The sequence below is a fragment of the Talaromyces proteolyticus genome (genome assembly GCF_021365285.1).
Source record: "Talaromyces proteolyticus strain PMI_201 chromosome Unknown BGW36scaffold_11, whole genome shotgun sequence".
Classification (NCBI taxonomy): Eukaryota; Fungi; Ascomycota; class Eurotiomycetes; order Eurotiales; family Trichocomaceae; genus Talaromyces; species Talaromyces proteolyticus.
In genome coordinates this window covers 311,570-338,176 of record NW_025764287.1, presented here as the reverse complement: position 1 = coordinate 338,176, position 26,607 = coordinate 311,570, and the positions used below count along the sequence as shown (strand labels likewise).

At 44.1% G+C, this 26,607-nt stretch overlaps 13 protein-coding genes across 13 annotated transcripts; 8 read left to right on the top strand and 5 right to left on the bottom strand.

Annotated features, from left to right (window-relative positions):
- Window positions 1–221: 221 nt before the first annotated feature.
- On the top strand, window positions 222–1,574 carry BGW36DRAFT_400053 (putative hydroxyindole O-methyltransferase; the record flags this gene model as incomplete). The annotated part of the gene is made up of 4 exons (XM_046218597.1): window positions 222–401; window positions 452–581; window positions 625–754; window positions 803–1,574. 4 exons carry the CDS (start codon window positions 222–224, stop codon window positions 1,572–1,574), a joined length of 1,212 nt encoding a protein of 403 aa, XP_046067900.1.
- A 1,044-nt stretch (window positions 1,575–2,618) lies between these two features.
- Window positions 2,619–3,269, bottom strand: BGW36DRAFT_431144 (uncharacterized protein; the record flags this gene model as incomplete). Its single annotated transcript, XM_046220941.1, has 1 exon — window positions 2,619–3,269. The coding sequence occupies one exon, from the start codon at window positions 3,267–3,269 to the stop codon at window positions 2,619–2,621; it is 651 nt and encodes a 216-aa protein (XP_046067899.1).
- Window positions 3,270–3,713: 444 nt separating this feature from the next.
- On the top strand, window positions 3,714–4,909 carry BGW36DRAFT_431143 (uncharacterized protein; the record flags this gene model as incomplete). The annotated part of the gene is made up of 3 exons (XM_046220940.1): window positions 3,714–3,761; window positions 3,811–4,082; window positions 4,138–4,909. The coding sequence occupies 3 exons, from the start codon at window positions 3,714–3,716 to the stop codon at window positions 4,907–4,909; spliced, it is 1,092 nt and encodes a 363-aa protein (XP_046067898.1).
- Window positions 4,910–5,918: 1,009 nt separating this feature from the next.
- BGW36DRAFT_362928 (uncharacterized protein) lies at window positions 5,919–6,719 on the top strand (the record flags this gene model as incomplete). The annotated part of the gene is made up of 4 exons (XM_046214419.1): window positions 5,919–6,005; window positions 6,033–6,279; window positions 6,326–6,453; window positions 6,498–6,719. The coding sequence occupies 4 exons, from the start codon at window positions 5,919–5,921 to the stop codon at window positions 6,717–6,719; spliced, it is 684 nt and encodes a 227-aa protein (XP_046067897.1).
- Window positions 6,720–7,668: 949 nt separating this feature from the next.
- On the top strand, window positions 7,669–8,551 carry BGW36DRAFT_437558 (uncharacterized protein; the record flags this gene model as incomplete). Its single annotated transcript, XM_046221466.1, has 4 exons — window positions 7,669–7,992; window positions 8,043–8,142; window positions 8,190–8,401; window positions 8,447–8,551. 4 exons carry the CDS (start codon window positions 7,669–7,671, stop codon window positions 8,549–8,551), a joined length of 741 nt encoding a protein of 246 aa, XP_046067896.1.
- Window positions 8,552–9,055: 504 nt separating this feature from the next.
- On the bottom strand, window positions 9,056–10,440 carry BGW36DRAFT_283658 (uncharacterized protein; the record flags this gene model as incomplete). The annotated part of the gene is made up of 4 exons (XM_046210226.1): window positions 9,056–9,214; window positions 9,261–9,319; window positions 9,369–10,071; window positions 10,120–10,440. Coding segments are annotated over 4 exons (1,242 nt in total), but the record flags the coding sequence as incomplete, so codon positions are not given.
- A 1,134-nt stretch (window positions 10,441–11,574) lies between these two features.
- BGW36DRAFT_304284 (uncharacterized protein) lies at window positions 11,575–12,403 on the top strand (the record flags this gene model as incomplete). The annotated part of the gene is made up of 3 exons (XM_046211954.1): window positions 11,575–11,983; window positions 12,029–12,240; window positions 12,296–12,403. 3 exons carry the CDS (start codon window positions 11,575–11,577, stop codon window positions 12,401–12,403), a joined length of 729 nt encoding a protein of 242 aa, XP_046067894.1.
- Window positions 12,404–13,458: 1,055 nt separating this feature from the next.
- BGW36DRAFT_362925 (uncharacterized protein) lies at window positions 13,459–15,834 on the top strand (the record flags this gene model as incomplete). The annotated part of the gene is made up of 2 exons (XM_046214418.1): window positions 13,459–13,864; window positions 13,913–15,834. The coding sequence occupies 2 exons, from the start codon at window positions 13,459–13,461 to the stop codon at window positions 15,832–15,834; spliced, it is 2,328 nt and encodes a 775-aa protein (XP_046067893.1).
- Window positions 15,835–15,866: 32 nt separating this feature from the next.
- BGW36DRAFT_303564 (uncharacterized protein) lies at window positions 15,867–16,234 on the bottom strand (the record flags this gene model as incomplete). Its single annotated transcript, XM_046211890.1, has 2 exons — window positions 15,867–15,962; window positions 16,007–16,234. 2 exons carry the CDS (start codon window positions 16,232–16,234, stop codon window positions 15,867–15,869), a joined length of 324 nt encoding a protein of 107 aa, XP_046067892.1.
- A 1,142-nt stretch (window positions 16,235–17,376) lies between these two features.
- BGW36DRAFT_303681 (uncharacterized protein) lies at window positions 17,377–18,239 on the top strand (the record flags this gene model as incomplete). Its single annotated transcript, XM_046211900.1, has 3 exons — window positions 17,377–17,820; window positions 17,872–17,974; window positions 18,025–18,239. 3 exons carry the CDS (start codon window positions 17,377–17,379, stop codon window positions 18,237–18,239), a joined length of 762 nt encoding a protein of 253 aa, XP_046067891.1.
- A 612-nt stretch (window positions 18,240–18,851) lies between these two features.
- On the bottom strand, window positions 18,852–21,160 carry BGW36DRAFT_437552 (P-loop containing nucleoside triphosphate hydrolase protein; the record flags this gene model as incomplete). The annotated part of the gene is made up of 4 exons (XM_046221465.1): window positions 18,852–19,239; window positions 19,288–20,087; window positions 20,135–20,731; window positions 20,789–21,160. 4 exons carry the CDS (start codon window positions 21,158–21,160, stop codon window positions 18,852–18,854), a joined length of 2,157 nt encoding a protein of 718 aa, XP_046067890.1.
- A 1,053-nt stretch (window positions 21,161–22,213) lies between these two features.
- BGW36DRAFT_431135 (uncharacterized protein) lies at window positions 22,214–22,926 on the top strand (the record flags this gene model as incomplete). Its single annotated transcript, XM_046220939.1, has 2 exons — window positions 22,214–22,663; window positions 22,723–22,926. 2 exons carry the CDS (start codon window positions 22,214–22,216, stop codon window positions 22,924–22,926), a joined length of 654 nt encoding a protein of 217 aa, XP_046067889.1.
- Window positions 22,927–23,355: 429 nt separating this feature from the next.
- Window positions 23,356–25,802, bottom strand: BGW36DRAFT_400049 (putative C2H2 finger domain protein; the record flags this gene model as incomplete). The annotated part of the gene is made up of 6 exons (XM_046218596.1): window positions 23,356–24,308; window positions 24,371–24,744; window positions 24,796–25,118; window positions 25,175–25,436; window positions 25,493–25,597; window positions 25,630–25,802. The coding sequence occupies 6 exons, from the start codon at window positions 25,800–25,802 to the stop codon at window positions 23,356–23,358; spliced, it is 2,190 nt and encodes a 729-aa protein (XP_046067888.1).
- Window positions 25,803–26,607: the final 805 nt, after the last annotated feature.

Sequence of the window (26,607 nt, the reverse complement as noted above, 5' to 3'; positions counted from 1 at the left end):
TCAATTAGAAGTTCAGTTGTTAATCTACAGCAGCTTTGTCCCACAATGCACCAAGACCGACATCCTCTCATGATATCATAGGTGTCGCGCCGACAGAGCGCATATATTAAGAGCCCTACTTCCCAGCTGTACATGGGAGGCACAACCACAGCTTGATCTTCTCATCTCTATACCCAAACATGCTATACTCCGTTGAACATCATCTCTTTGATATGAACAGCATGGCTACCACTGCTCATGATATGGACAGTGTATCTGGTCTTCTTGAAGAGTTAAAGGTTTTCGATGATGACCTGGAATTGAACGAGCAGAATCGTCTGCAGATGCTTCAAGTCGCCCGGGCGCTTGTAAGAGCACTTGAAACTCCACAAGAAACCGTTCTGAGACTATGTTGGGCAGAGGTAGGATACAAGTTTCGTTTACCTGGAACAGTCGAGCTGATCTAGTGGAGCCAACTCTTTACGGCGCAATTATCATGGCCATTGATACTGGCTTATTCCGTCATATGAACCGTTGCCCAGATCTCCCAATGACCGCACGGAACTTGTCGGAATTTACTGGCGTAGATCCCACACTGCTCAGTACGTACCTTTACAGTCCCTTAATTTATTTCTTTTCTGACAGAGAGAGGCCGGATTATGAAACATCTCGCTGCCATGGGAGTCATTCATGAATATGGTCCAGACGAGTATTTGCCAAACAAACTTTCCAGAACACTGTCATTGGAGAAGTATGCGGACGGATTTCCGTGCATGTAAGCGTTCCACCCTTGACTTCAATCCTGATTCTGATATTCGATTAGGGCCAATGGTGCCATGCGAGCCATATACAAGCTTCCAGAGTACTTTAAAAAGGTTGGTTACGTGAATCCCAATGATCCTACCGATGGGCCATTTCAGTACGCCTATAACACCTCCAAACACTGGTTTGTTTGGTCTACACAATACCCAAGTCTCTTTCGACAATTCAACAACCATATGAGCGCATATCATCAAGGGCGTCCGAGTTGGATGGATGCGGATTTCTTTCCTGTCCACTCCGTTCTGACGGCTGGCGCTCGAAGGGATGCGGACTCGGTGTTCCTGGTAGACGTTGGTGGTGGATTAGGCCATGATCTTATGGAATTTTCTCAAAAGCACCCCTCCACACCCGGTCGGTTGATCTTGCAGGACAAACGAGATGTTATCGCTCAGATTCAAGGGGGCTTAGGAGAAATTGAAGCCATGGCACATAACTTCTTCACTAAACAGCCCATCCAAGGTGCCAGAGCATATTACCTACACTCTGTACTTCACGATTGGCCAGACAATGAGTGCATCCGCATTTTGTCTTGTATTGCAGGATCTATGGAGCCAGGATATAGCAAATTACTTATTAACGAGAATATCGTCCCGGACCAGGGGGCCGACTGGCAGATCACCGGCCTCGATCTCATGCTCATGACGCTAGTTTCTGCTAGAGAGCGACGAGAGGGCGAATGGCGCCAGCTTCTCGCTCAGGCTGGATTCCAAATTGTTCACATCTGGACTTACTCAGCTGGCGTGGAAAGTCTGATTGAGTGTGAGTTGGTTTAACGGGATAGGCCGTCACATGTATTAAGAATTCCTGATTTGTAATATAATCTCTATTACTCGTTGATTATTTCCAAAAAATTCAAGTCTCAATTTTCATCTTTCAGCATATGAGATATGTAACCGTGCGTGTAACATATTGCTAGTGAATTATATTTTTCCGGTTCCTGTAGCTCTAGAAACTGTCCTAGGATTCCTTACTGCCCTTTCCATGAGATATTTGCTTATTATTTGCTTATTATATTCTATTATTCATGTTTGTATCCTGATTTCTTCTCGCGCTGCTTGTATCAACCCGCTAGTCGTAATTGTTCTGAAGTTGTGGCTCATCCGTAGTTAACAACCAATCGGCAACCAACAACCGATCTGCAACTAACGATCAATCGGTAACTAACAACCGATCCGCAACTAACGATCGATCGGTGACTAACAACCGATCCGCAACTAACGATCGATCTGCACCTAACGATCATTCCGTAACTACAAACCGATCTGTTACCAATTTTGTGTAACTGTGTTTCTTCATCCTGTCTTCCGGGTGTAGAGGGCCACAATTCCTAGAATTTTCATCACGGTTCTTCATCACAATACCCCATCTGGAATACGCTATATATATCTCAAGGGCTAGCTTTTGAGGGACTCTAAAGACTTGTTATAGCTGTCTAGCATAATTAATATAACTAACTTCATCACATCCTGATTAGAAAGAATCCATCCCTTCCAGTCTGATACAGCCGTTCACTTAGTGATTAAAGGAGAGTTTACAAACGCCTGCTATATTGTATATTTTTTAATGCCGAACATTAGTTCTAGTGACTTTCTCCCCATTTCTACTAGTGCTGAATTATCTTATACTGTATGCTCAGGTATATTCTATACTTGTGGCCATATGGAGTTATTATAGGTAATAGTAATTATAAAATCAACACATATTCTTATTCTTTAAGTGAACTATACCCCCATATACAAATGATACCGTACAGTGCTAGAGATAGTCACAAAATAGGAAGCCTGCTTGACTTTCATCTAGAGCAGCCAGCCTGACTTTCATCCCAGAGGAGCCTGCTTTACTTTCATCCAGAGGAGCCGGCCTGACGTTTCACAGTCAAATTCCACTTCGTGCTTGTTCTGGCTACTCTGAAAAATCACATGCCATGTTTCTTTGCCGTGAGGAATAGTGATAGCATAACCATATTTAAGAATATCTGTATTATATGGTGGCCCACCTACAGCAGTTATATAGAATGGGAGCAGTGTATAGATTCGGTTGCTCTTATAAAAGGAGTACTGTGGAAGAGCCTGAGTGTCGCCTTTGGGAAAGAGTCGTATCAACCATTCATTATCCAGTTGCAAGGGATCTTCTGGAGATTCAATTTCAGATACATTAAGTATGATTCCTCTGTTGAGCATGATCTCCCCCTTGCCAGAATTATCATATGGACGGCGTAAGCAGTTCAGAAACGTCCCAAAGTCATAATCACATTCAGTGGTTTTGTCGCCGCAATGAATTGTCATATAGTTTTGTTTCCGGCTTTCTTCCGGCAACGCGACTTTGTCGAGTTCCGGGCCGAAAAGAAAAGGATTGCCCCCTATCTGAATCATTTGTTGAAGCCATGTATCATTCTCGAAGATGGAATTCCACAGTATACGATGTCTATCGGACGGAAAAAGACCAAAACCAGAGGTATCTTGTACCATTGTAAAAACCAGTTTTGTATTGATGAAGCCCTATCACGATCAGGAATCTCGTAGGATTTTGCACTGTCTGGGATATGAGGGGAAACATTTCTTTAAATACTTTCTAGGATATGCCTCCACTACGCCTTGCTAAGATCATTGTGTTCTAGACATACTAGGGTTATGCCATTCTGTTTGACTTCCCTTCCCGCTAGAACGCTAGTCCCGAGCGAATTGTTATACTATACGGAACTACCCAGCCGTTAGGTGTCAACTGCCAAATTGGTACGAGATGTGAGAAACTTTTATTCGTACTTGAAATCTGCGCATCAGTTGAAGTATAATAGGTTATATATCCCTGGACAGTGAGGTGCATAAAAACCATGACCCCGACTCTCGCTTTTCGTCTATAGAGTAGGAATATCAATGAGCTGTCCGTTTAGTCCCGTATATCACATCCAATCAATGTTGCTTGGCCTCCCACTTGAGCTATTCTACATCATACTCGATGACGTGAGTGGAGTTCAGTAATTGTTTTTCTTCACGTTCTGATATATACCAGTTATCGAGTAAGGATCTATGGAGACTTTACGACACCTCGGTCACCCTCCGGTCTCGAGTTGCGCAGCAATTATTTTGCACAACCAAAATTTCGTTTGAGTCCATATTTCCACGGGTTTTGAACGGGAGACGTCTGTCAGCTAGCAGAGTATTTGACATCTTAAGAGAGCGGCTGCCTCACATCGAACAGGTAAAGATCTACAGCTACGAATGCTCTGCTCAGCTCAATTTATTCGATCTCTTAAGTCATATCCCTCACTTGAAACAATGCTGGTATTCAAAGTTCTTATGTTCCGCTTTGGAGAGGGACTGGGCTAAAACCAAACAGGATTTACGGTTCGACAACGATGAAAATATATCCTAAAGACATCCTAGAGCGACTTTTCTCGCCCTCCGTTTGCGACGTCTATATCCGTGGTACACCATTTGGGAATCCAGCACCTAGTTCAACATTTACATTTTTGGAAGAGCTTCACTTAGGAGATCTTGATATAGGTGCTGTTGTACTCCCTAAGCTTGAGTTTCTAGCAAACCTGTCTATTCGCTTTCATCCTGATCGCGATGTAGACATAATCATGGACTTTGCAGATCTGCCCCGACTGGTATCGCTTGCAATATGGAACCTGGATGAAAGAAGCCTCACTGTTTCCGGCATATCTAAGTCTTTGGAAAGATTCGAAATGCACGGCTCTACCGTTGGCTGGCGCTTTGTCCCTTTGCTTGCTAAGCTAGGCTCTCAGCTTCAAAAAATACGCATAATTGAAAGTAAACTGTGGTGCGATCTGCCTGCTGATAAGCCGGTGATAGCAATCCTGCCCAATCTTTCACATCTTAAAGTTTTGGAGTTGGATGATTCCATTAATTTTCTTCCGCTTTGGCTGCCTGGTGGAGTGTCGCTACTGGAAGAGCTAGTCATCAGCATTGGTGAAAAGGATTTTGAAGAAAGCTGGGAAGACTTGCATGAGACCCTCAGTGCGCTGGGAAACGAAACCAACTTAATAAAATGCTTTGTTGAGAGTGATGGATGTCTATTGGACCTTGAGCTCGTGGATTGGCAGAAATTGGAAATATACCACCGGAATTACTTTATTCTGCACTGATCTCATCCATCTACCGGACTATATTATTGAAAAACTATCAAGTACAAAGACATCCGAAATCGGCTCGATTTTTGAGTGGATTTAAGAATATACACAGACGACAAACTGCAGATAAACAAAACAATCGTTTCTATATATGTATATTCCTCCGACGGATGAATTAATTTGTAGTAATCCAAAGAACTGTAGTTTGGGTAGTGGTGATTGTACGTGTTGCATTAAATGTTGCCGTCGCTGTGACCGACGGTTCTCCGCTCTTTTCGCTGACCGAGTGGGAAGAAGGAGAAAGGGTTGTTATATGCGTCTTGAGAGAGGTAGTCGACGTATGTGGCAGAAGTAAGGTAGAACTTGAAATGATAGTTGAGGTGGTCGACGTGGTCGACGTGGTTGACGTGGTCGAAGTAGTGGTTGTAGTTGACATAATCGCGGTAGGTGGATCATGCCACCCACACGCTACTTGAGACTCTTGCTCGAAAGCCGCCACGGCACAACCGCCTCTTTGCCAGGAAAGGGCCTGCTTACACAGAATTAAGAGAACAATTGACTTCAGCATTTGGTATGATTTCATACGTTGATCAATCCCAAATAATAGAAAAGGACGGAGATATACCAAGGAAGCTCATCAAGGTTAAATACTAAATGCGTGACTGAGCGATAGCACGTCGAGATTTCCATCCCCACCAGTCGGTTGTTTAATGTGAAACTGACTTACATTCCTCCCTGATGATAGCGCAAAATAAACAGTTCCATAACAGAGGTGACTAATCGTCCAGATTGTGATTGAGATACCATAGTAAGGTGCTGTGGAGGCAACACATGCCGCACGAAATCTAGAAGCGGAAAGCATTCATTCACTTAAATTATCGGGTCCTAAGCAGGAAGCCGCTATAAAAGCGAAGCATATCCCTCCCGCATCATTCAACTTGTCACAATATACAATGCAAGTCCCTTATCTACAACAGTTGGGCCTCCTTCTAGGCTTGATCTTCCAGGTAAGAAACGTCTCATCATGGAGGTCAAGACTGACAAGAGAAGATCTTGGGAGGACAAGCCGTGCTTTTCAATTCACCTAGTCTCTCCCAGTACAATATCTTTCGTAAGTCTAGGAATATACTCTTTGAAGGCTCAGCTAATTTTTCCCTTTGAAGATCTGGATGATCTCCTTCAATACAAGGTTTCCCTTAATAGCCACTCAGTAAACACTCCATTCTGCCCGCCAAGTCAACCTTCGCCGATTGTCACCGCGGGTAACACAATCTTACTGCAAACAAACGAGACTTTCCAAGACTATGTATTCTCGTGGTATGAAGCGGTTAGTAGGGGTCGAAACCAAACCATCGACGAGGTGATGTACGCCAGTGATGCGCAGTGTAAGTCCAAGCAACGGCCGTGACAGCAGCAAACTGACAAATGAAGGGCTTGCAACATCTCAAGTCGGTTCCAGCTCCATCCTTGGTGCAATTCAAGTACCTCGATATTTGAGGAGCGGCAGCGTGTACGTGATCTATGGACTGATAAACGATGTACATAAGGAAGAATTCTGGGTATGTCTCGCAATACGGTTTGTACAACGCCACTAATTGGATAGATTTTGCCTCTTTGTCTCACTATATCGCTCAAGAGTCAAAATACCCCCCGGAACGTACCATCTGTGGCTACGCCTGGTCGAAGTTCCCACGTCCCTAAAAATGCCACTCCAAGCGGTCTCCCTACCATCTATTCCACCACTACAGTCCGCTGCGAACAGGGATGTGACATCCCATCAACTACGACATTATGGAAAGAGCAATACACTATGGCCTTATCCTGATTATACAAGTGTATTAGAATTCGGGAAAAGGATAGTAAACTGCTATAACTTTTGTTCTTTAGTATTTGGTAGCTTCTAGCGGGGTTTTTACCGCAAATTAGGTTGTGAAGGCACATTGTCATGTATACATCTCTGTTAAAGTTTATACATCCACGATACTTGAACATATAAAGCGATTAGTCTGAGGAGGCAACGGCACCTAGATCGCCTTGTGGTATAATAATGTGTAGCTTAAAAATACGTCGCCCGATGTATTCCAAACTAGGGCTGATGCTCTATTAGGCACAATGCCAAGTTGAGGCAAATTCCAAATCCGATTGACGGATCAGCCAGTTATGAAATAGCATCGATGGGATGGCTTCCTGTAGTTTTGTGGCTCCTCGAGCGGGATTTAAGGTTTCTCCTAGCCTAATCCCGAGCCCAATAGTAGCGCCAAACAGCACGAGTCCCACCCAAGCGGGTCATGAAAATACCAACTGGATATCTATTACCAGTTGAATAGTAGTGACCGTTTGTACACCCGTGACGGCTGTAAACTTTTCTACTACTCGTTGGTTCCGGTGTGTCGCGTTTATTGGAGTAATGTCCTCCGCCGCAGCACTATTTATACATGGGATGGTTCATCATTTGCTAATCGGACACCCCTTGATTTGAAATCCGCTTCGTTTTTTATTCTCATCTCAACTTTCTATCAGCGATGTCTGTTAAATCCTTCAAAGTGCTAACTACAATAAATGTCGGGAATGATACGATTGCGGTGTCCTCACTCCTGACGCAATCCAACAGCATAGCCAGTAGCAGCAAAGAGCCATCTCTATCTAAACGGGACCACCACAGAAAACGTAAGCCTTCACTGCAACACCGTTTATTTGGGGAGTTCATGCATTGCTCATACAGAACTTTAGACCTGGCGGAAGCATTTCAGTGTGAGAATAATGTGTCCCACACAATGATCGCTCGCCGATCGGAATCGCCATGGGACGCTTTTGTAAAGGTGTATGATTGTGATCTTGCTGGGCTTTTCGCGGTAGTCGTTCACCGTGCTCACCCTTTGCGGCTCCTTGGCATCAGAACAATTCGTGGGAGGGATAATAATGATTTGATGACTCTATTCCGATCACTGAAGCATCCCAACCTTCTCTTACCCCAGGAGACTTTTATATGGGATGGGGCATTTTACCTCCTTCATGGCGACATCTCCACCTCGCTAGATCACATTATTACCTGTGATGCCAGTCTTGATGAAATTCAGCTTGCAACTATTCTCGCTCAGGTCGGTTTGTATCCCGGAAATTGGCCGAGTTGCTAATCATCTGGGGAAAGATTTTGGATGGTCTGATCTATCTCGAACAACAACACCTTGTATACCCTTACTTGAGTCCTGAGAATATTCTTCTAACGGCTTCGGGAGAAGTGAAGATTGGTTAGTCTACATCGGAACTCAAAGAATAGATTTACTGAATCTCTCAGCCCGCTTAGAAGAATGCGACAAAATGGAGGAAGGCCGGATCGGACAATACACCGAACCATTAAGGGCGATCACAGTGGAGCTGATGCAATGGTATCAGGAAGTGGACACGAGGGTGGGGGTAGATGATGTTCAACAATCCCCTTCTGGTAGTGATGCTTTGGACTTTCTTTCGTCTATTGACTCACAGATGTCAATTCAAATGCTACGAAAGGTGAGATCCCACGACAACGTGTGGTCCTAGATCTAACATTGGCAGCGTCCGCTCTTCGTCAACCACCACTGGGAGAAGGGCTATCTTCGGGGGTTAGTTTCTTATGCCTCACGTTCGGTATTTGCGTTCTGTACTTATCGTAACACCTGAAATTTATGCTCAGGATGGCAGCTCTAATTTGACCTCATATTAGTCGAGTTGAATTAAGCCACTGGTGGTATAGAAAATCACTCGACATATCGGATTAAGGGAGTTAACCATGTTAGTTGAAAGCGCTGTGTCCACAACATATTCGATAGAAATCAGAGGAAGTCCTTATCCTAAGAATCTAGAACCGCAAACAGGTACAGCTAGTCCCGAGTAGAGTGGAATTGTCTAACAAATATTAATGAAACAAAACATCTATATTAAACGGATTGAACACAGAGCCGGATTCCAACTCGCAGCATCATTCTTTGTTACTCTGTGAGGTCAGATGTATGACCACCAAGTTCTGCTTCTCCCCCACGGTTGAAACTCAAGTTCGAGAAGCTCTACCTTGCGCTTCCGGTGCTGGAGGGCCAACCTACGAAACTCACTGCGAATGTGGCGTTGTGCGGATACTGCTTACACTCTTAGTACGGTATGGTGAAGGCGATCAGAATCTTTACCTGTAATCAGCATCGTCCCGACTTGGTTATCCATTTCTTCCAACAGTTTTTGTTCCCAGCTGGCCTCCCCACCCCATGCCTTAATCAATTTATGTTCGCCATGAAATCGAGGGTCCTTAGGCGATGCGGATCGGGATGTATCGAAAAGGAATACATGGAGTTTCTTAAACAATCAGCAATTGTAAGCTGGACGCATGTTCTTGCCTTACATATCCACTGTCTTGTGTTACGAGCTTCTGGATCCAGTCTTGCGCCCCATCGTAGTCTTCTACAACCTGGATCAGTATCTAGATACAAAAGTCCTAAGAAACACTCACGATTCATATCTGATTGCCAGATGAGAGTGATCTTTTGGGTTCTAACCAACCCGTGGCGATGCCCTTCCAAGAGTTCCTTGATGTAGGGAATTTGAGCCGCGATGCCGATTCCAGTAGCTACCATAAAAACATGACCGTAGTCGCCTAGATCTCTAACCAGGCCCCCAGACTTATCCGGGCCGTACGGACCATCGATCACGGTGAAATACTTTCCGATCATGTGGAGTTCATTAAACTTTCTGGTGAGGCCAGACCGTGGTTGGACTAAAAGTGATAGGGACTGTCGTCCCTGGTCATCATCATCCCACCAGGCGATGACAAAGGGGTGCATTTGGAAGATAGAAAGGAGGCTAGCACCAGGAACGCATATATTTATCCTCTGACCGGCTCGGACTTTCCACGGACGCGCTGGTGTTACGTGTATGATCGCGGAGCGGCCTCGACTTTTGATGATACACTCTCCTCGCTGACTGAGAGTGAAGTTGCGATAAAGTATCCGAACCAGTTGAAAGAATACAGTTACACCATAGACCAATGCGCTACCATATAGATATCGGATTGCCATGGGACTCCTACCATCGACATGTTTCCAGATGACAATGAGAAGGGCCAATGCGCAGAGGGCGTGAACCTTGGCGAACAACTCGTATAAATGTGACTTGAAAGCGGACAGCACAAATATTAGTATCAACAGCGCAATTGACTATATGATAATGAGTAAGATCCTTTGAAGTCATCCTAGGGGACATACTGTAACTCCACACACTGTTGCTGTGTCTCGAAGATCCACCTGCTGAGATTGGATGATATAGATAACTCCTTGAAGGACCACGTGTGTAAACGCTTCCAGGAATGCCACAGTGCTGATAATTCTGTGTAGAATCCGGTATATATCCAAAGATATACCAAAATAGTGAGGACCACCCTCATGACTACAGACGAACAGAGGAACTAAGTTGAGTAGTGATATTTTTGCGGCCCGAGAACTTGCCTCCGAGATATTATGGACACCGACCGCGTTCAATCCTGCAGTAATCACAATGTAGGAAATTATAAATGTTGCACGTAGAGGGTAGGTCCAAGATATAAGGGTGATATGCCGGGGATAGGCCACTCTAGTGAGCAGGAAAGGGCGGATGTGGTTTAGATAAGTATGGAATAGTATACAAGTAAGTCGAAGGAGTAGAAGACAAGTAACTATTCCTCCAAGAACCAATAAGTAAATCTCGGTGTAGTCCATAATGTTCGTTGTCATCGTTGTGAAGCTTTCACAAAACAGTCCCTAAGTTAAGAGAGTATCAGCTCTCTATATATATCTCGGGTGCTACTTGAACAGTAACTAGTTATCAGGAGCTTAGTCCAATAGACCACTAGAATACACCCGACGAAATCTATTTTGTGATAAATGCTTCTTCCTTTGCTGCTCCTGGACTTCCACAATTATTATTGTATTGTCTTTTTATTTTTCAGAGAAATATTCAATAAAGATTGACTTCGCCCAAAGCACGCTTTCTTGTTTATTATCATATAATGCAGCAATTTCCAATTATTCGAATATGGACGCGACACATCCATTTTATGAAAATAGCGGTTTGTGAAGGTGCCTGTTTCGTACTAAGTGCCTGTTTCGTACTAAGTGCCTGTTTCGTACTAAGTGCCTGTTTCGTACCAAGTGCCTGTTTTATACCAAGTTCCCGCTTCGCACTAAGTTCCCGCTTCGCACCAAGTGCCCGTTTCGCACCAAGTGCTAAGTTTATAGTGGGCATGATGATTCGATTAGTTCGACCAACTGAATTTCAAGCAGCTTCGTGCTAGCGAATGGACTAACCGAAACCTCCATGTAACCTAAGAAGCTGATGAAATTACATAAACTTCTGGTGATCCTGTGACGAAGATTCGCATTCTATATGGTCCGGCGATACCCAGAATTAATAACTGATTGGTGACAATGAGCGGGAAGACGAACAGAAATACAATTGTCCCGAAAAAGTTTGAGAGCTTCTTTTCCGAAGAAAATCCCTTGGCGGATCATGAGACAACTACAGAGTCTATAGGGGCAAATCCCATCCATCCAGGTCTGAGTGACAATAAAGGCAGCCATCTTCCACCAGCGAAAGCACAAGGCATTCTTAAAAAGAAAACGGGGGAACTGAAAATTCAAACGGATATCTCGGCCAATACTAACCTTCCGAGGGGCTTTCTTATCATGGATAACCCAGATTCCAAATACCATAAATTTCAAGAGGTTGATCATGCCGGGCATGCAATACTTTCACTTGAAGATAAGGAGCATTTACCGCATGTCCTCATCAAAGAGCGACCGGACAACAAGTCAATACCCGGCTTCCTGAAAGCCGCTTCTCATAAAAATGTGGTCAGTCTCCTCTCTGCTTTCCACCATTCCGGTGTAGTGTCCTTGGTATACGAATGCGATTATGTGAATATGACTGTCGCTTCAGTTTCTGGTTGCGCGGAATTCAAGGAGACAGACATCGCGACTGTCTGTCGAGAGGTCTTACAAGGTCTTGAGTATATTCACTCAGAACTGCGCATTGCTCATGGATCGGTAAACGATAAAAACGTTCTTCTTACCTTGTCCGGTGATGTGAAAATCGGTATGGAAACCATTCACTTTAACTGCGTATACTGACAAGCTGCAGCAAATATAGGTGACAGCATGCTGAACGCAATGACTCTAAGAGACAGAGATCTTGACTTAAAAGCAGTTGGTAAGATTGCAATGAATCTCCAAGATCGTTCTACAAAACTGGAAAACCTTGACGTTGAACACTGGACATCCAACACTGCATCGGATTCAATACGTCAATTCATTAAGAATACCGGTGAACAAACGATGAATGTCCTATTAAAGGTAAAAGACAATCAAAGATGTTATGGAAAATTAAAACTAACAGTACTACCACTAGCATGATTTCCTCACATTGAGCGGTCCAAGTTGGACCTTAAAACCATATATAATGGCAGCACTCAAATTTGATTCTGCTTCTCGCCGAGCTATGGGCTTTAAAGATTAGTTGATTAACTGCCAAATAAATATATTACCCATGTTCATTATAACTTGAAGAATAATTGAAGCAGAACAGTTAATAATCAGCTTCACTATTACGGCAGAGAAAATTCCATATAGTGTGACTGCACCCGCTGTGGGTGTACTTCCGCCCTGGTCAGCCCTGGCCTGGGGTCAGCACCGTGGTTTTAAAACCACTTGTGGTCTAACCTCCGCGGGCCAGCCTGCGGGCGGGCTCAACCCTACACAGGGCCTCGACCCCGCGGGTTGACCCTGACAGAGGCACAGCCCCAGATGGCCCTGCACCGGAAGAGTGTATCTGCACCAAGTGTATTTGCACTGGAACGGTGCATTTGCACCAGAAGAGTGTATCTGCACCGAGTGTATTTGCACTGGAACAGTGCATTTGCACCAGAAGAGTGTATCTGCACCGAGTGTATTTGCACCGGAAGAGTGTATCTGCACCGAGTGTATTTGCACTGGAATGGTGCATCTGCACTGGAAGGGCGCATCTGCACCGAGTGCATTTGCACCGGAAGAGTGTATCTGCACCGAGTGTATTTGCACTGGAAGAGTGTATCTGCACCGAGTGTATTTGCACTGGAATGGTGCATCTGCACTGGAAGGGCGCATCTGCACCGAGTGCATTTGCACCGGAAGAGTGTATCTGCACCGAGTGTATTTGCACTGGAAGAGTGTATCTGCACCGAGTGTATTTGCACTGGAATGGTGCATCTGCACTGGAAGGTCGCATCTGCACCGAGTGCATTTGCACCGGAAGAGTGTATCTGCACTGAGTGTATTTGCACTGGAGAAGTGCGTGTGCACAAGGTCCTATTCTTCTAGAATTTCAACCAAAAGGGATGTGTTTGTTCTAATCGCATTTAGTGACTAAAAGGACTTAGTTTCGAAACCGGCATAGTTTTACATTGAATGGCTCTAGACTACTAGTGGATGGTGCATCTGCACAAAAATGGTGCATGTGCACCTAGCGGTGGACATAGCCAAACTATATGAAGCGGGTAGTCTCAACAGTAAAGGAAGCCGCAGTATCTGATCACCATGGATAGTCCTGATCAGGGCTCAAACTCTTCTACATCAGAAAAAACGAGGTATTTTCGAGGATGTGCAAAAGTGAAGTTTCCTCACCTTCTCTGTGAAGACAGAATACCCGGCACTCGCGCACTAGAAGAGAAGAATGTAAGGCGGCTTGTGGAATTATTTCAAATAGAGGGCTGTCAGGCCGTTGAGCCTGAACATCGCATTGCCGCCAAAATCAGGGACGACGACTTAACGAAAGTTCTCTCCAAAAACGATATCACGCAAGAAGACCTGCTTAAATCGCTTGAGCCACCTTTATTGGAATTTGACCCTGAGGTCCATTTATTATGCGCCCAGGGAAAACACCGGCTCGAAGCGGCCAAGAAATGTGGTTTGGATTCGTGGGTTGTTGAGCTATATGTTGAATGTCAGTTGTATGGAGCATGTGACGATTGATGGTGTTAATTCCTAGCAGGTATACCAAATCCTTTGTGGACATGTATGCGAGAAGACTCATCCAATGAAATCCGGTTTAGTGAAGGAGACATATATCGTGCATTGCGCCAATATCAACTCCTTGGTAACAGTAAGGAAGCACAGAAGTGGCTCTGGAGATTGGGGTCTGACGAGAAGAGGAAGAATGTCCGTCGAATCCAAAAGAAGCCAGCGCTATGTAGAGGGTTGGATCAATTACTCCCTTACATCGGTCTATGGAACGACCTTTTGACTACTCATTTCAAGAGCGTCCTGGAATTACGGTGCCCCCAGCAAGCAACGCATTATTTGAACGAGATATATCGAGTTTGGTCATCCCTTTTCCCCCCAACAAAGGGAGTTTTAGTTGACGCATGGTCGGTGAAATGTTTGAATGGATTAATGCCCATGTACTCGCAAAGTGATCGGGACCAGATTCAGAGGCTCATGCAATCAAAGGACTTCTTTCCTCTCGTTGCAGAGCATGATGCGCGAGACACCCTCTTCAAACGTCTTATGGAGACTCCCGGTAGATTCATATCCTTATGCACCATGGTCCAAGATATTAATTATTTGATGCCATGTACCAGGGCATTTCGGCGACTACTACCTGAAAAGTTCGAGGGTGCTATTCCAGATGCGATGTTCCAGATGCTTGACAAGCCTACGCCAAAACTACAGTTATCAGAACGCTCATTTGAGACATTCACTGGAGTCGAAACCGTTCGAGAACTGGCACTGATTCAGCTATGGCTGCATACAATGAGACATTTTACGCGGCCTTGCTCTAAAAGAAAAGCGGGATGGAAGGATACCCAGCTGGTGCCCGAAGCTCACAAACTACAACAATTTGCCAAACTGGCTAAGGAGCTTGGATTTGAGTCTGACATCATCAACGGCCTATATGGAACCAATCCACATGTACTTCATCCGACACAGATGGTTTTATCCTTTTATGATGATATGCTTTATAAGGCCGACCCAAAAAGAGCGATGATCGTGGGTAAAGAATGGGACAAGCTTATGACACATGTCATATCTAAAGCACACGAATCTCCACAGAAACTATCACTTTTCTCCACTCAGGATACAAAACTGGCGGGTACACGACGGTTTAACAGTCCAACTGCGGAAGAGTTTGAAACCTATCGCTCGTCTCTCTTCATCCAATACATCTACAGCCCAGACCAGCCAGCCGCTCAGTTCCCTACTCCGCTTGCGGTGGCAAGAGAAACAGTCTTTGCTTTTTTTGGAAAAGCACCCTTCGTCGATGTCGTCTCATCCTTGATTTCGGGACATGAGCAATCTTTCAACACCTCAACATCGATTACGCTCCCACCTGACATCGATAAAACGGCCCATGAACCCTCTCCCGAGCATGCTATTGTAGAAATTGCAGACACACAATTTCAATCCCACGAAACCCGCATATCTCATAACGAAGCGACTCTTCCCATGGATTCCAGTGAGGACGCTACAGTAGCACCTGGATTTGAAGATAGAATGTCCTGCGGCCCAATGGAGAAGAAAATTCCCGTTACTTTGCACCGTGGAGCTGCTGACATTCTGCGGATCTGGGAACAGTCACCAAAACCATCGCTTGTGGTCTTCTTTTTTTTCGAAACTCGAGAATATATGAAGTTCGCTGGGGCTGGTAGCTTCGCCCTTCGAAGTACATTGCAAGGTCTTCTTAGACATTATTTTACCTTGGGGTTCTACCAGAATGAAATCAAACTTATGGAAGATCCTTACGAAGATGCACTGAAGTATCAATTGATTTTGATGGTTAAGAAAGACGGCCTAGGCGCAACAAAGGATATCTATGAGTATGTATCCAACCATGTAGTAGCAACGGGAAAGAGAAGTCGCAGCCCCGGTAGCGAGCGCGGACAAGAAATCTCCGGCGATGATTTAATCACTTGATGTGATGTCTCTGTATATATTCTCATCTAATGTCAGGAATCTTGAGGTGCTTTCGTCTGCTCACGCTGCGGGGAGTTTGTGATATAATTCTCCGACGTTTTGTGATTCGGCGTGGGATAATAGGAATTCTAATTTCGTTTAGTAGCTGGTTAAAATTAGATGAAAGACCTACTAGACAGGAAATAAATGGTGACCAAATTCCTGCACCATCAGCACAGAATGTTGTTATGCGACCCGTATCTCGTATCCGGACACCGAGAAATACATCAGCATTACAATACTCGCTCATCTCATATGCTTTGCGAAAAAGCGTGCTTTGTCGCTGATCTCGTCGTTGCCTTTGTTGCCGTCTCTGAACGTGGATATTTGGACACAGGGGTTGTGATGTCTCCGCAGTCATCTTACTCGACGCTTGCTGAGAGGCATAAAAGGTGCCAGCAGAAATGGATCCTATGTTCTCTATTACCACAACAACCTCGTTCTTGGAAGCAAAAATATGATTGCCCCTTCAGTTCATAGGCCCCAATCGTATGGAGGGTGAAACTGTTCTAGTATGACTTGGAGATATATGACGGTGAAAATAATCAGTGGCTATAATATGTTAATGTTGAGGATGTTGTTTCTGAAGTGGACGAATCTGAAGCGTTATTACAAATTGGTATTGATTTCCGTTTGCTATTCATTCTTGCCATGGTGTGCAATACAGTTTGCGCATCACGTACCGTTTCGTGAGGATTTATTTTTGAAGTGTCCAATTAGCGGCTTTCCTATCGGGCCTTCTCGGTTTTCTATTTTGAATTCAAACCAGAAGAGACTCGAGACCGTTCCGAGAGTGTGCCCAAAGGATACGCAAATTGCTTCGCACTCACAAAGCTTCCTTAAGAAGTATTGTCATTTAAATTGAACTTTCAACACTTATAGCTATGGATGTAGGCAATGAGGTCAAGAAAATATAACCACTAGCATTATCGTTCTGGGCCAACGCATCAAGTGGGAGAATTGGATATCCAGCCCGACTCTTGGCGCTAAGTCCCAGTCGGTACCAAGTTTCAACTAGCAGCAAAGTTTCAACTGTTACCAAGAACTAAATGGTACTAAGTCTTAATTAGAAGTAACTGTTAATTGGTGTTAATGCCTTTTTGATATTCATTGCTACGTATTTGTTTCTCTTTGGTCCTTTCAGCCCGGCACTTCATCTCGTTTGAATATCCATCTATGCGTGTTAACTTCTTAGTAGTCGACCATACTATCAATCACACTGAATATCTCTTTTGAAACAGCTGCATGTACTGGAATAGTATGGTAACTTTACTACAGTCATTGCTGACAATAGTATCCGTTCCATCTCAATGACCAACTCGCAACCTCTCCTCACTTGGGTCGCATTCATTATTTAGAGGCCACTGCTTGGCTCTGGTCATAAGACTATATAACCAGTATGTCTCACACATCGAATACGTTATTAGAACATGCAAATCTACAAGTCTTGACTCAACTTGCCTGCTTAAAATGAGCCAGTCTTGTAAACCGAAAGCCACGAACATGGACGATATTCTTTCCGAGAAACTACCTAGCGATGTCGAAAAGAATAACGCTGGCATCGACGTTCAGTCTCAAACACCCGACGAAGTGAGTTTTCGTGAGCAGGCATTGTCTCATGTTCTTGATGGGTTTCCGTATTCTCGAATGGATAGAATCTTCGTCAAGTTCGGGAATGTAAGGCCACGGGGATACGATGGGATGGAGGTGGGAAATCTCTCTCACCCAGTGACGTTTGTCAAGAAAGTAAATCTCGCTGCTGTGAATGGGAGACATGAGGCGCTCAAGAAAACCTATCACCAAAACCTCGTGAATTTAACTGGCATATCGATCACGGATGACGCCGCCTATTTAATTTACGAACGGACAGGTTTATCTTTGGCGGAAATCAAGAAGTACGGGCGCCTTACATTTGATAGAATCGCAGTGGCAACGATTTGCAGAGAGGTTTTCAGACATGATCTAGTACTGGCATCGAGAAGACTAACGAGCGGACAGATTATACATGGATTAATTTACATACATGATATTTTAAGGATCAGTCATGGCGAGCTCAATTGCGACAACGTGTTTGTTAATGAGGATGGTGAGGTTCACATCGGTACGTTATGCCCACCTTTCATTCAAACCTGCGTCGCTGACATCCTGTAGGAAATATTGGAGACAGTATGATGAAAGAAGGCAAGCAAAACGGTTCAGATGATCTTCAAGGAGTTTACGATATTGCCCTCAGTCTTCTCAACCTCAAGGCGGATTCGGATAAGACCAGCATGTCATTTTACTTGGCGGATCACTTTACAAAGTTACCATCCAATATTCAGCTCCAGGATGTTCTCAAGGCATGGAAAATTCCGTTCGTAGGCTAGATTATAGTACGTTAAACTAATTGGAAGATAGCACCCTTTTCTAAGAATCGGGCAGGGATCCTGGTATCTAGCAACTCTGGGAATTTTGTATACTTTCGGCCTACAAAAAGAATCGTGGCTTGAGCATCTGGAAATAAGCGACAGTGATACTGAATCTGAGGAAGAACGTATATTGTGATCTTCGCCATCATTTGGACCTACAAGATGCAGTATCAGCTCTCTATACAGATTCCACACTTGTTTGATAGTGATATTTGGGGTTTATTGGATCTGAAATTACACAGAAATTTTAAGCGAGTAGTTGGGCAATAATGATGCCTCAATGTATCTTACGCAAGGGGTCGCGTCAGAAATTCTTGTGCATCAGCGGTTTCTAGAGCATCCAGAATAGCTCATTTCCTATTATTTTCTAAATTATAACAGATAAACGTACTTACGACTTCCTTGGATAAATCTTTAGACGTTTACGCCCCTGCCAACATAATGCGTCAATTCCTCTTTTGTACTCAATAACTAATACTTCTTTGCTCACTGACAGTGGCCGTTCAAGTAATGTAAAAAGAGCAAGCCCACGTTTACTCAGAAGGATGGTAGTGAGCTAGAAGCCCCTGATCAGAATAGAATCTTCTTGGCTTTCTGAAGATCCTGAATTTCTTTCCGAAGTTGGCGCCGATTACGCTTCAGTGCTCCTTCCTCGCCAGCAATTTCCTCAAGCTGCTCTTTGCTAAAGTTGCCCACTAGGTGTGGAGAAAATAAACTCATGGGAGTTTTCGGGCCAGTAACAAGGTGATAGTCCACGGCTTGCATGCAAATGCTGTCGACGAATCGCTTCCGGGCTACTTTGTAATAGGACTGTAGAATGTCATGGATGTCCTGCACAGTGTGTTTCTCATTGCTCATATGATGTTGATGAGTCATATCATCAAATCGAACGACCTTTCCATGTGTGCAATCACTCAACGCCTTTTTCTCTATTACGGACGTGAAACGTTTTTGTCGGCTGTTTCCCACATTAGCGACACTATAATAACAGTGTAGAGAGAATCACCATTTTTCCAAATTGTCGTTGAGATAATGATTAAGAGTCATCGGGGTGCCTGATCTTTCAACTAAGAGAAGATAATTCACTTTGTTAATGGCATCCTTGTACCGGTCCAAGAGTCGGTCCAGCAAAAATGACATCAGATTGTGTCGAACCCTCAAATTAGGACAGGCCAAATTCAACGCTTTTAAAATGAAGCCGTGCGTCATAGTGATCATGTCGTTAATATACCCGTGAGTAATAATGGGCCACTTGGCTGACTGCTGTTTCATGATCGTCGAAAGGAGGGTAAAATTGAAAGTCCCAATTTCGAACCCTCGTGACTGACGATACTGATTTTCGATCCAGGAATATATCCCGCCGCAAGATGGGGATACGGCTCCTTCTTCCAAGCCGTGCAGGACATCCTCAAGTCCGGGGATAGGGGTGGTCTTTCTGGTGTTCAACTGCCGCACTCTAGGGATCTCGTCCTCACTTTCAGACTCATCATCAATCTCGGCGTCGGAACGACTAGAATCGTCATAGCCATCCTGAGCAAAGCTATATTTGAGACCCCATTCGTCCATTTCATTGGAGAACTCGCCGTTTCGGTTAACAATTTTAGTAGCAAGTCGTAGATTTAGGTCAATATCAAATTGATCGTTTGAACTGTAATTTGTGCTCAAAGCCTGTCGTGTGATATCCTGGAATGAGCTCATGACACCTAATAAATATCTGGTTTGCTGTTCTGAAGTCTCGCGTTCTGCTCCCAATACTTGAAGCTTATCTTGACAGTCTTTAAGTCGCTTCCCAATTTCAACTCGGACCTGAGTATTATTAGCCACAGATTCTGGTAACCGAGTATTGGACAAACCAAAGGAAATGCCTCACGGGCATTTGCGGTGACCGTTTCCTGAAGACGGGATTTCAAGGCTTTGATACCAAATCGGTCACGTCCCAGAGTATTCCATGGAGCGGTGAGGCGGAATCTCTCCTCGGCCGCATCTCGATCGATCTCAAGATCCTGTAGTTCTATCTGACCCAAATTGCGTACAATAATCCAACCTAGTTTGAGCCTCATCTCTTTGTCCTCCACGAGATCAATCACCTTGTTTTCTGCTCCTTTATCCACCAAATCTGGTTTTGTAAGCACTCCCAGTGTTCTTCTACCCTCTGGATCCACTTCTCGAGCCATATCGATGATCTCCTGCGTTGCGATGTCCACGTTTGCTGGCACAACAGTTAGCATGATTGACCGCGGATTTTCCATGTAGTCAAGGACCATTCTTCGGACCATATCCTTATCTTCCTTGGTCGTCACTCCCGGCGTTGTGTTTCGAAAGATTCCCGGTACGTCAATCACGCTTAGATGGTCCTCATCCGGTCCGCAAATCTCTAATCGTAGGACGTTCTCCGAGAAAGTTGGCATTGTATCATCTTTTGTAACAGAAAGTCCCATCAGAGTATGAACCTATAGAATTTAAAAAGTTTGCTACAGCCATATCATTTAGACAGGTTATAGACTCACCTCTGACATCATCTCTACAAATGACGAAGGGCTCAAAGCCTGCAGGTCCGTAGCTTTCCACTCCTGCAACTCAGAAGGGTTGTCCGCGTTAGGCCCTGGTATAATAGTTGCTGTGATACTTCTGTCAACGCCCTCCACTCTGCGAAAGATGATCTGCGTTGCAAATCGAGTACAGAGACCGCTATCACGAGGGAAAGCTAGCTTGGTTAAGCCTTCTAAGACGGAGCTTTTGCCACTCGACTGGTCTCCTACCACAACTAACTGCGGAAGATTGATATATTCGCCGACATTACAAGCGAAAAGCTTGTCAATTTTATCCAGCAATGCCGGATCTGCTAGTGAGTCATGGCTATTTTTACCGTGTGTGACCATCTTGATGAGCCCTTCAAATCTCGGAACCGAAGTTAACACAATTTTGGATACAAAATCAACGGTGCTGTCGGATGAGATCCTAGGTGGCTTGGTTTTTTTTAAGGGAAATCAACATCGAGTTAGGTCAGCCCTTCATATATTGTATCCAATTGGGGGTATCGAGAGTGCCGCAGTAGCAAAGCTGTTACTGTGACAGACAGTGGTTCACACTATCACAACCAAAGGATAGGTATGTCAGGGCGACCGAAAAATGATCAGTCGATAAGAGTTATATCTAATTCTCTCAATGTATTGTGCAGCTAGACCAATCAAGTCAATCTTGTAGGCTCCTCCATTCCATCGAAGTGCGGATGGGTTACACCGCGTTTGAGCAGAGAGAAATTGGAACTTCCGTTTCGCAGAAAAAAGCGCCTCCTATGAACAAGGAATTTCTGGTGACCAGTGGCACTGCGGCTAGATTTACATTTGGCTAACACTCCTTACATCCGGTATGAGCGAGGAATTACATCGAATCTCCCTTGATTCGATCTTGAAAAATAATTGATGCGTCTTGGTCGAAGTGGTTGGCTCAAAATGGTTATGGGTTCGCTATCTGTTGGTGGTTGTAAATTCACTTTGGGGAGTTACACTGCATAATTCTTTACAATCGCCACCCTAGATGGTCTAACAGGGATATTATGATAGAAATGGACTCGAGACAGATACTCAGTCAACATATGTGCATAGAAGAAAATCTGATCTGCAACATTATCAATGAATCTCCTCAGCAGACTGGATTCTAATATGCCATGTAATAATTTGTGTTGAAGTTAGATAGCTATTTATCACGTTATAATTCTATCATATCATCTGATGAATCCTAACGATACTCTCAGAATGAGCGGTGTAGGGTATGAACCTGCCTAATAACTTTTAGATGCTGTGTAACCATTCATAGAATCCTGTGACCATAACAGGGATATCATATAAATGAAGCCAACTGTACCAATTTTAATCTGCAAGACTTTTTCATTCATAAAGCTGCTCGAATATAATTAACAAAAAGAAAGCATAATGAGGTGTGCGCTTTGTGACCGCCTATTTGGCAGCCAGGTTGCTCTTAACCAACATCTACGTGATTCACCAGCACATGCTGCATCATACGAGTGTGAGCTCTGTAATCGCACATTTACCAGCCAGGATGCTCTTCAACAGCATCTACGTGATTCACCCGTACATTTCGAACTACCTGGCACCCCTCTGGACATGTTTTTCCAGACCTATTCAAAATTTACATTTGACCCATCTCTGCCGCCGAATGAATCATATTTGCGTTTACAAAGGTTCTATGGTTGGCGTAGAGGCGATGAGGAATCAGAAAGAGCTTGGAATAATTTCCAAACCGCTCTTACTGAGGAGTTCAAGCTCTGGTTTGGGGCAGAAGATGACCTGTGTTCTTGGCATTCGCTTTGTCGCGCTGTGAGGGTAGATCCTTTACCGAAAACCTGTCGAGATTGCGAGAAGGTACGCTGAACTATCCCCTGTAATTTTTCTCGTAGTAGTATATTGAGATATTATAACAGGCTGTGAGAGGATTGTATGTTAATATTGTCGACCTGATTGACTGGGCTCGTTGTGAGGGGGCTAAGGGTGAGGTACGGCTCTTCCGTACCTTAGAAGAGCTGAGAGAATATACCCAAAAAAGTCGCAAAATCTTTTACAACAATCTTGAACAGACAGGAAGTGGAAATGTCGTTCTTAGACACTTACTCCGGTCCATATTTTAGGAGACTCAAATGGCTAAGTTTAAGAGCCATGTATTGCGCAGAATTAGTGATTGAAGTGAAATTTTCTTTCAATAACAACCGACCGCGAATATCGATGTACCTTCTTCCGACAGTGTAAATAAGCTACTCGGTAACTGCGTAATGCTTTGGGATGATCAAGGTGGAGCTAAAATCGAACTACAGAAGCCAAGATATCGAAGAAAGATGACAAGAAACAAAAGAATCAAAAAAGCTCTCGCGGACACTGCCAAACAACCTGACGCTGAAGTGGCGGATGAAGTAGCCGAGGAATTTGAATATGCCAGTCTGAATTAAAATACTGGAACTGAATATTTTGCACACTAGACATGAGATATGTTATACTAATCTATCTATTGTAGTAATACATCCAGCTTAATCAACGGCAGAGAATGATTGCTATAGCCAAATTCAAGTACGAAGATGATGAACTTCATCAATATGTCGCTGCCAGTGCATCTGCTCAAGATGCTCCCAACCGTCGTTACAGGAGTTACACCGACGGTCATTTAAGTGGGCTGGCCGGAAATGACGGAGGAGGCTGCTTTTCTTGGTGTACTTTTTCCCACATTGAAAACAGGTCCACACTTCTTCTTCTTTCTGCTTATACTTACGCTGTTCCCTTAGTCGTTCCTCCTCATTGAACGATGCCTTGAACACTGGTTCTGTGACGCCGGGATGGTTGTTCCTCGTTCCATCAACATGATTAGCAGACCGCTTCCTCTTGGGCCGGCCGCGGAGAGGACCCCCTTCCTCATAGTCACAATAGCCTACTATCACATCAGAGGCCGTATTGCGTCGCTGCCATTCACCTTCCAAGGTCCACTCTACAGGAACAGAGAGCAAAGCTTCGGCGAGGAGGGCCATTTCTGGAGGTACATCGTCAGCCTCCAATGGCGGGTGAGAAATATCATCTTCCGGTAGGATAGACCCAGAGAGTTGCCCATTGATTTCTATAATAGCATTTTTCCGGCTGAAGCCTCGTCGCATATCGTTCTTTTGCTTATACCGGGCCCGTTGTCGAGCATTGGTGACCTCTCGTTGCGCCTCGTTCAATGCGGGAATCAGCTCCGGGTCTAAATCACGCTCATATGCCTCCTCTAATTCATTCCAATGGCGGATTGCATCGAGTAATTCTGGATCTTGATCAACTAAAGCCTTCGCATCATCATCCAGATAGCGTGGACGGCCCCAATCTTTCCATCGAGAAGCACTGGTCAGAGCTCGTTTCCATGTCTCGTCCGGGGTTAAACCCAATACAGCCTCTTGCATGTTCGCATGGCGTCGTGGGCGGTAATACTCAAGGAATGTGGCCGTGCTCGCATGGTTCATAATCAAATTCCGCTGAGAATCGCTGACCCATCCTGATGACTTCAAGTCAGAACTAACAAGCCCGGGTTGACGTGTGTACAGAAGAGGAACTTGCCTGTGGAATCTAGAATTTCACCCGTCCCGTAGCGAAACTGGTGGTAGAAGATACAATTGAGAAATCCCATAATTTCTGAGATACCCTTGACTGCCGAATAGTAGCTACTATCCGACATCGGCTGTTCTCGAAAGATGCGTGGCTTGCCGTTGACAGTGTCAACTTTGCAGAATATATAATAATCATCCATTTCACGTTTGATCGGTACCTCTAATTGTTGACGCCCACGCGAAATAAAGAGGCTTCGTAGTGCTTCCATTGACCTGACATTGGGTTCAAACGCGTTCGCGTGGAACAACAAGCCAAAAAGAAAAACATGCGGACTCAGAACCAATGAAACTCCAAAGATGATTTCTGGGAAACAGAATTCATTGCTACATTAATATCAGTGTAAGTAGTATCAGATGTTTTCTAGGATCACTTACAGATCTTTTGTCCCGAGCAACTGTTTCACATACTCCGGCTTGATATCAATAGAAGGTACAGGAGGCCCACCATGAGGATTCCGTTGCATAGTTATCAAGATATGTTTATATTGCAATCTCATCATCGCTCGTTTCCGATTCGCGGTGAACAGGCCGAGCATGAGGAGCAGGCACAGCATGATGCGTTGAATACCGAGGTGAAATCGTTTTTTTCTTGTCGTGATGATCGTCTCATTGAAAGGGATCACGTCCTCGATGTACAGCGGAATGTTGTCACGGGGTTGGGTGTTCATTTTCCTATCCCTGATAACTTTACGTATACCCTGCCATCTATATGTTAACAGATGAGTTCTTACAGTACAGGGAACGCGAAGCGTACAATTCGGATTCGTCGTGCTATCTCAGCATCGATTTTTTCACCTTTCAACTTCTGGTAGTAGATGCGGAAGTTCTTCCAGTCAGTTTTAAAGCTGCCGGCGGTGCTAATGCCCTTCAGCTTGCGGTTTTTCCTCCCACGAGTGAGACTTAAAGTCCACTTCAAGAATCGAAACATGATGCTTTGAGATGCGTTTCGTAGGGCATCCTCGGGATCATCCCATATCGAACCAGCGGGCTCTTCGGCAGCTTTTACCAGGCAGTAACTATGCGGTATAAGACAACCAACAGGCAGACAGAGGGAAGATTGAATAATACGAACCGCTGCCAACGCTCAACGACGCGTGTACGTAATCTTTTAGTGCCGTCGGGTTGGTCATGATCCGATTCAATATCGGACAGATCCTCGTCAGTATCGTCGGGGGGTCTGCAAAGCGCTGACAGCTGGCGGTGGCAGACTTTTCAGTAGCATGAACGGGCTTCAGAGGGAGCGTCCGGGCATGATTTTGAATCTCTGGCTCGGTTAGATCTGTATCGGATCCATCCGTATATGAGGTATCGAACTGAGAGTCCACATCACTCTCTGTGTCGACAAGGTCTGTAGTGCGACACCGATGGCGATTGCGGGCCATCTTGCTTTGATTAAGTGGATCAGATTATCGCTGGAGAGGTGAAAAAAGGATGAGCGTAAGAGACAGAGTAATGCCAGTTTGACGACGTCTATGATGCTTGATTGTGAAGAAGCTGTGGAAAGCCGGAAAGCTGAAGGAAAGAGAGCTACGTGAGGCGTCCATGGCTGGAAGATTGTAGGGGCTCTTTATGGAATGGTCTTATAACATAGATGTGGACTGGTAACTATAAACCAGCTGAAATTATCTAGTCATTTGGTACTTAGCGAGGTCAAAAGCCTATAATACAGAAGTGGTTAGCGGGAATCCACATGGGAGGAGACAAGAGTGCGTGCTCATTACGGAGAGGGACGTGTATGGAAGCAATGTTTTCGTGAAGGCATTTTTGCCTACAAATGAAGGCAAGATCACCGACCCGGGTACAATTAGAAATTCCTAAGGAGTATATTTTAATAATATAATAATATTTTTAAAAGATCTTAATAAATATAATGAATATATCTAAAAAGTTATAATAAAACTTATAGATATAGAATTTATTCTAAGAATTAAAAAATATAAATTCAATACAATATAAGTTAAATATTTAGGAATAATTTATATACTAAATAGATTTAAAATATTAAAAGAAAAATTAGATACTATTCTAGAATGATTAGTTTTAATGAATATTATAGATATATAATTATTTCTAGGAGTCACTAGCTATATATAAAGATTTATAGAAAGATATACTATTATTATAATCTTATTAATAGAACTAATAAAAAAGAATAAACCATTTGAATAAATAATAATATATTAATAA